The sequence below is a fragment of the Notothenia coriiceps genome, unplaced genomic scaffold (assembly GCF_000735185.1).
Source record: "Notothenia coriiceps isolate Sejong01 unplaced genomic scaffold, NC01 NC01_scaffold00000151, whole genome shotgun sequence".
Taxonomy (NCBI): domain Eukaryota; kingdom Metazoa; phylum Chordata; class Actinopteri; order Perciformes; family Nototheniidae; genus Notothenia; species Notothenia coriiceps.
In genome coordinates this window covers 162,279-170,205 of record NW_011332852.1, presented here as the reverse complement: position 1 = coordinate 170,205, position 7,927 = coordinate 162,279, and the positions used below count along the sequence as shown (strand labels likewise).

Sequence of the window (7,927 nt, the reverse complement as noted above, 5' to 3'; positions counted from 1 at the left end):
GTGTGTGTGTGTGTGTGTGTGTGTGTGTGTGTGTGTGTGTGTGTGTGTGTGTGTGTCCACAGCTCCCTACAATCTGAGGCCAAAGAGCTCTTCCTGGAAGCAGTTCAGCAAAACTCTGAAAGCATCGACCCAGATTTGCAGACGGGCCTCGGGGTGCTCTACAACGTTAGCGGAGAGTTCAAGAAAGCTGTGGATGCCTTCAACACAGCGCTGTCAGTGCGGCCTGAGGTAGGACACACACGCAACTACACACACACGCACAGATTGGAGTGGAGCAGTAGTTGTACAAACACTTGTCAGAGAAATGGATGCTCTGCATGCAGAAATAATTTAATTGGACAATTCTAGCCTCAGTTGAACAAAAACAAGCAATTTTTTTAAATGATAATTTTTCACCATTTTGTTAAATTGAGGAAGAATACACATAAAGTACAACGTAAGAAGATACAAAATAAAAAATAAAATCCTTAAGAGGGTCAGTTCAAAACAAACACCACTAAGCTAGTGGTATCCTGCCATGCTGCCATTCAGTTCGGGGTCACACTGGCAGAGATGTGAACACCACCTGACCAGCTGACTGTAGGCTGTGGTTGGTGAACACATGGAAAGCACTGGGTTCCCTGTAGAGACATGTCTAACAGCTGGTTGACTCCAGCTGGCGCTAAGCGGTGCCAATGGTGTAAACTCTGCACCTTTCATGAAGAACTATTTATGGATGATCAGTGGCTTATTCAAATATTCTAGTACATGTCATACTTCCAGTATTCTCTCACAGCCAATACTTCTTATTTTTCGCCTGATAAAACTCAAAGAGCAGTGATTTGTATATCCTGACTGATGGCTGCTAATAGGAAGTTACGTTACAAGGTGTAATGAAACATTTCCGAGTACCACAAAATTATTAAACTGAGTGTTATGCTTACTGTATAACAATTAAAGGAATACAAATAAACTCACAAAAGCTTTTTTGGTATTTAATGGCATACTTCTGTACTGTATGCATTATTGTATATAAATATAAACCCAGCATGACAATCCGTATTTGATCATCTTGGAGGGTCAACGTGCAACCTGATTTCACTTACTAAGATAATATGGCTGTGGCATTTTGTTTAACTCTGTAGTGAAAGCACTAAAATATGTGAAATAATAATAAAATGAATATTATTGGATACAACCCACGGTTTTGGCCACTGAGAAACACTTTAAGATGCACTATAAAAAACACACACACAAACTCACACACACAAAAAAACATGACCTGTCACACACCAGATGTTCCAATGCAAACACATACAGCAGACATGAATCATGTGCACATATTCTTAGAGCCACAAATATCAAAGGAGACCTCATGCAAACAGACGCAGTGAAGCACATCAAACTGTCACAGCAATAGGTGAAGCAAGGAGCAGCTAAATCTGGCCTCGTGAACTCTTGACTGGCACACATAGGCTCTGTGAGAAGAGCAATATATAGAGCACACACACACAAACTAAAAACAGACTGACACATGATTCATACAACAAAAAACATCATAAACACACTCACACACTTACAGGCACAAACATTTCCCCCATCTCTGCATCTCCTTCATGCAAATCAGTCTCTGTCCTCCCAGCTCTGTCCCAGGCCGGTAAGAACATTACTCACTGTTAAATCCAACCTCACACATTTGACTTGGTAATATCTTCTCCCCTGCTGGAATAAATAGCTCTGAACACAAAGGCAGATAATTATATCCCGCTGCTAGGCTTAGCCAAAGATGAAGGACCCCTATACTGTAGCAGAACATGACCTCTGGGTGTGCTGTCTACCTGCAGGCGTTAAACGACGGCAAGGACACAGTGTGATGTAACTCACCTATCCTCAAAATACCCTTGTTAGGTGACTTCAAAGCAGGAAGCTGCATAATTCTCCAAACAGTTCCCTGTTGTGTGTGCATAACAAGTTCAGCATAAAAACAGTTTCTAACACTGATGTGTCATGCTGTCCAGTATTTCCCCTAGGTTTACTGTTTTGGGGGGTGCTGCCTGAGCGGGGGGGGGTTGGCATTGGGATATAGATTAGTTGCAATTTGGTGCTATATAAAAAAAATACAAAATAATACACAAAAAAAAAGAAATTATTATTATTTTTATTTTTTTAAACACCTGGAATCTCTGGCGCAGCGCCCCTCCAAGACAATGGTAGGGGAAACACTGCGGTCATCTCATATACAAGGCTGAGCGTTAGCAGATTATTCAGCTCTATTTCACTCTTGCTTTTGTGTTAAATCAACTGTCATCTGTTTGATCAGGACTTTTGGAGGGGGAAAGCGGGGAAAACATAAGGAAGTATCCAATGTGTGCTTGCGTCAGCATTGTGGTTGTGTTCCAGAAGCTTCCATAAATATATGTATACATATTAAGGACATTAATTTTAGGTCATTTTAGGTCTTGGTCATTTTTATGTATTTGACCATCATCATCATCAGACAACCTCGGACGTCTGGAAGTTAAGTTAAGAGAAGAAAAAGATGGGAAGATTGTAGACCTCCAATGAACACTGAAGGAATTGTAACCGGAACAAGCTGAATGCAATGACTGCAGAGGTGTTGAAGACAAGAACTCCCATGATTCCACCTCACAACACCAACAAACTCTGTCTTTTGTAACAATTGTATCCTAGTTGCAGAAATGCATTTTTCTTACTTATGTAATAAAATAACTGAAGAGGTGTTGCTGAAGAGTTTATAAGTCAAGTCATCTCAAAACAAATCTTTCATCTTCACCCTCTGACATTGCTTATCCATCAACCAACCCCACCACTCACCTTTCATCCAGGACTACTTGTTATGGAATCGCCTGGGGGCCACGCTGGCAAACGGGGACCGGAGCGAGGAGGCGGTGGAGGCTTACACGAGGGCCCTAGAGCTGCAGCCGGGGTTTATCAGGTCCCGCTACAACCTGGGAATCAGCTGTATTAACCTGGGTGCACATCGGTGAGTGACCTGGGACTATGAGAGAGTGGGACAAAGCTCCTACCTTTTTTTGATGCAGTGAAGGTAGACGGTAGCACCTATGATGAAAAGTGAAAATGGTACTTCCAGCTACTTAAGACAATCTATGGCTGAATAATTCATCAGAATTTCATTGTGATTGCATAATGGTTAGTGCAATATCCAAATCGCAGGTGGTGTAATATTTTACAAGGAAAATATGTTTTAAAATACCATCCTGAAGTAAGTATGGTGCATAAATGTAATCTACAGACTTGAGGTCTGAGTTTGGTACACACATAATCATTTTATATATATTTTCAAATGACAATGTGAAAAATTATGCCAAAATGATTATCCCCTCCAGAGCATTAAGGTTAACCATACGTTATTGCAATAAATGTTTATTTTTGCTAATCTTTCAGTCAATCAAGTGAAACGAAATGAATAAATATAAATTCAGTAATCCACCTGTTATGCAGCAGAGCTTTCAGTAAGTTTTCACATTAGGGCTACAGATATCGATTAACCTTCCTGATTGACAATAGCAGACAATATATTGAATTTATATCTAGTGTTCGAAGGAGCAGATGACAATCAGCAAGCTTAGTGTAACAGCTTTTCTTTCAGTTATATTTCTAGTAATATAGGCTTGGCTGGTTTTAAAATATTGAGGAGAAAAGTACATTTTCTGAGTGACTGCCAAGCCTGTTGACTTTACTTTACTTTTAAAGTCAATATAACATAAACACAATTGTGTAAATGGACAAAAATATTTAACAGAGGCAAACAAAACAGTCCATAGCACATAATCCGAACATGAGTATTCATCATATATCACAACTACCTTCCTTTAAACAAAACTATCAGAGCCTATTAATGCACAGGAGACAACACCTAAAAGAAAACAAGCATCCTAAAACAAATACTAAACATGCAGTACGAACAAAGCAGCAGATATGATGAAGCCAACAGAGTCCAATGTCCCAGCATTAAAACTAGGACACCCACTACACAAAAAATATCATTAAGCATGTTAGTACAACAAACAGCAAATAGCCTACTTACAGAAAGCAGAGACCCTCCTCATCTCAGGGGAGACTAATTCATCCTTTTGAAAGAGTTGTTTTCACCCTGGAGACGGCAAAGAGGAGAAAACAACCTTCAGGGTGGAAGAGTGGGATAAGGATAACAACTGGATTAACTAACTTTCGAGAAACCGGTGTCTCTTTTGGGACACAAACAGGATTATTCCTCCATAAACTTTCCGGAAGCGACACAACAGGGTTAACCGGTGAGCTAGCTTTGAAAATATATAACGTAGCACTGTCAGTAGCATTTAGTAGCTTATCATGACGTTATCTAATAAAACAACAGCAAGTCAAACTAATCAGCTCTGTTGGTTCAATTTCTGACAACAACATTAAACTAGAGGAGTCCGTTTCATCCCAAACATGTAGCCATTACCTTCATCAATCACGTGTGTGTAACAACTGCCAGTCATTTAGTCAAAGATATGAGTGGAGCAAACGATGGGTGGAGTACCAAAATCTTAAATAATCAGTTGCAGGCTTCCACTTCAGGCCAGGTATGTAACTGCATGGGGCTTCAAACTAAAAGTGCCCCAAACGAAGTGTTGTTTAAATGTAAAAAACATATCTTACTCATTGTTAACATTACAGCCTTAAAAACACTTTGCATCAAACTTTATAGAGTGGCATTTGTTTATTTATATTTTTATGATGAATAATAAAGTCGCAATTCTAGCTCCATTAAAGGTGGGGTAGGTAAGTTTGAGAAACCGGTTCGAGATACACTTTTTGTTATATTCCATGGAATGCTCTTAACATCCCGATAGCAATGAATATCTGAAGTGCTTTGACAAAAAATCCATAAAAATCATCTGTGGAAGCCGTATTACTGTAAAAAGCACGACCGATCATTTTAGACGGCCCGGCTAAAATAACTGGATGGCCTACCTGCCTGTCAGCCTTCCATCTGGGCACAAATTTATCTCGTGCCCTCATTGGTCATGTGCGCATTTGTGTGTGTTGGAGGAGGGGCTCTGTAAGGAAGTGGCCGATTTTTTCTGGCTGTGTATTTCCAAATTCTAGCGCACTCGAGCTGGTTTCTCCGAAATTACCTACCCCACCTTTAATATCCATGTATGAAATGTTACATTCATACAATGCATCGAAAAAACACCTTTTTGCTTACCAGTGGTAGGTACCTATCCACACCCTGGATAGGTCTGCCTTAATCCCAATATTGAACCCAATATAATTTATGCATTTCATTTAATTGGAAAAATTGAATAGCTACAGGCCTTTCTACAAATATTCATTTAGTATCATTCTGTCCAAACACTAAAAACAAGACACAGGTGTAATTTGTCTCCTGCTAATGGATTCAATGTTGGTGTTACCTGAATGTGTGAAGATATCCAATCTTTAAGTGACATCTTCCATTTGGGTGTGCAGGGCCTGAGCAGGATTAACCTTTTTAAAGTTTCCACAGCATAAACAGCATGCTCTAAACAAAACTGATCCTTAGTATTGTTGATTCCCCAGAGAGGCGGCCAGAAACTTCCTGACGGCTTTGAGCCTTCAGAGGAAAAGTCGGAGTCGCCAGCAGTCCCACCAGGTGATGTCTGGAAACATCTGGGCTGCTCTGAGGATAGCTTTATCCATGATGGACCAGCCCGAACTCTTCCAGGCTGCGAATATTGGTGACCTGGATCTTCTCATGCGGGCCTTCAACCTTGACATTTGAGGAATGGGAAGTAGTGACAATAGCATCTCCTCCTTCACTTATTAGCCAAAAGCCCAAAGTGCACACGTCAGATATTGGATCTGTATTAGTGAGCGTGGTTTTTATGCACGTCGAAACTAACTGCAGTCGTCAAAGTTGTCAATTGTTTTGCCCAAGTTCTTCGAGAGCAGTTCTGCGGACAGGTTCTTTCAAGAGCTTGAAGTGACTGCTTTGTGGTGGATTTGCACTGCAATTTGTGATTTCCCTGAAGAGCACAAGGACGGGCCAAGATTGTAAGAGCAATGCCTTAGAGAACACATCAATTAAAACCGACTCATCCAGTGGAACAGAGCTGAGCCAGGAGAGGCAGACAGACATTTTGAGAAGCTCACACAACCCTCACACGTGTTTGCAGAGAAAGGTGGAGGTTTTGAGAAAGGAAAAAAAAAGGTTTTGTTATCCAATTACTTTCAAAGACTCAAGTCTGTCTCAGCCTACTGAAGTATGGATGTTGTGAGCAAGTGATAAAGGCTGCACCGTCTGACCTGGAGCTACACATTCTGTTCCTGGCTTGTTTTCATCCTCTTTCAATGGAGATAATGATACTGCATGAATAAGCATTTTCATAAATGGATTCCTTGTTCAAAATCAACATACCTTTAGAAGTTTTCCCTTTGCAATTTAGACTGATTCCAGATAACAACTTCCTCAACCCAAGTGAGGATGTCAAGCCTTACTCAAATGCATGCGAACAACAATATTTATTATATACTATTTTTATGGCAACACAAAAAGAGAAGCCATTTTAGACTGGTTTTAATTTCTTTAAATAACTGCCATCGTATGCACTTGAAACCTTTATGAGCCATTTATTTTCGCTCGGTTGTATTTTTTGTGTTTGATTTGGCTCCTAGCTTCGCTTTGTTCCCTTTAAGCTGACTAGTTAGAGAAATATTAACAAACCCAGGGCAACATTGGTCTGTAAAACCTCCCCTTTCAAAAAATGTCATATGAACAAATGTGTCTTAAAATATCTCTTTAATCTTCTGGTATTGCTTAAGTAGCCCTCACATGAGATGCATCCCATTTGATTTAATAATACTGTAATATATATAATTAAATAACATGTAGTTGATGTGAAGCTGCAAGCTAAGACCTTTGTATGCTTTGGGTATTTCATACTGTGCCTCCACAGGCAGTGAAGCCCATACATTGAATTACATTTGTCTGCCTCAGCCTTCATGCATGATATAAATATTTACGTCAGCTCCGGTAGAATGCCTCGCATATTTAAAATGCTATTTGTTTTAGCATCTGCAAACTTCATTTCCCATGAAAACATTAAAGTGGACCTATCATGCTATATTTGAATAATATAGTGTAGGACCATACCTATATAAGGCATATTTATACTTTTTATTTTTCAAAATACCAAACAGATCATGCATTTTAGCCATTCCTCATTTCGCTCAATTTAACACTGTCTTTTCATGGGCTGATTCTGTGAGAACAGCACCATCTACAGGCCTGGCATATGTACTACAGCGTCTCCAGCGCTTTCGAACGGCAATGTCCGTGGCTGTCTCCTCCTGATTGGTGGAGTTGGCCCAATAGCCGTAGAGTCACTTCTGTGACGTCACAGAAGTGTTCAAATCTGGATCAGTCTGTATCAGATCCGTTGGAGCCCCTTTTTAAGAGATTTGGGTATGGAGGAAAATAGAGAGGGTTGTGTTTTCTGACACTTGGTGAGTTCCCTGGAACACCGGGGACACATATTCATGTATAAAAGACGTACAAAAGTGCANGTGTGCCTTGGCAGTTTGAGTATGGAGGAAAATAGAGAGGGTTGTGTTTTCTGACACTTGGTGAGTTCCCTGGAACACCGGGGACACATATTCATGTATAAAAGACGTACAAAAGTGCATTTTGCATGATAGGTCACCTTTAAGTTGTCGTGCATCCACACAGCACGTATTGAGCCAGATAATTTCTCTGCACCATCACAGAAGCAAAGCATTTAAACATGTTCGTTATGGTTTCTCTAGCATCACTGTTGCTAGTTTCAAAAGTCTGTGAGGTGAACGTCACATTCCTGGCCGGGCATCAGAGTAAATGATAGTTAATCTGCTTTTCTGCATAACTCAGCATCTTGGTGTTTAACAGGCTTGTCAACAGGGCGTGCTAGAGAAAGGGTTT

General features: G+C 40.3%; 1 protein-coding gene across 1 annotated transcript in view; it reads left to right on the top strand.

The window, feature by feature from the left end:
- The window catches only part of pex5la (peroxisomal biogenesis factor 5-like a), a 26,340-nt gene extending 19,463 nt beyond the window's left edge, over positions 1 to 6,877 (top strand). Inside the window, exons 7-9 of the mRNA XM_010771641.1 lie at positions 63 to 228; positions 2,826 to 2,983; positions 5,551 to 6,877. Coding sequence (XP_010769943.1) covers positions 63 to 228; positions 2,826 to 2,983; positions 5,551 to 5,752 — 526 coding nt within the window. The 3' untranslated portion in view covers positions 5,753 to 6,877. The remainder of the gene's footprint in view (positions 1 to 62; positions 229 to 2,825; positions 2,984 to 5,550) is intronic.
- Positions 6,878 to 7,927: the final 1,050 nt, after the last annotated feature.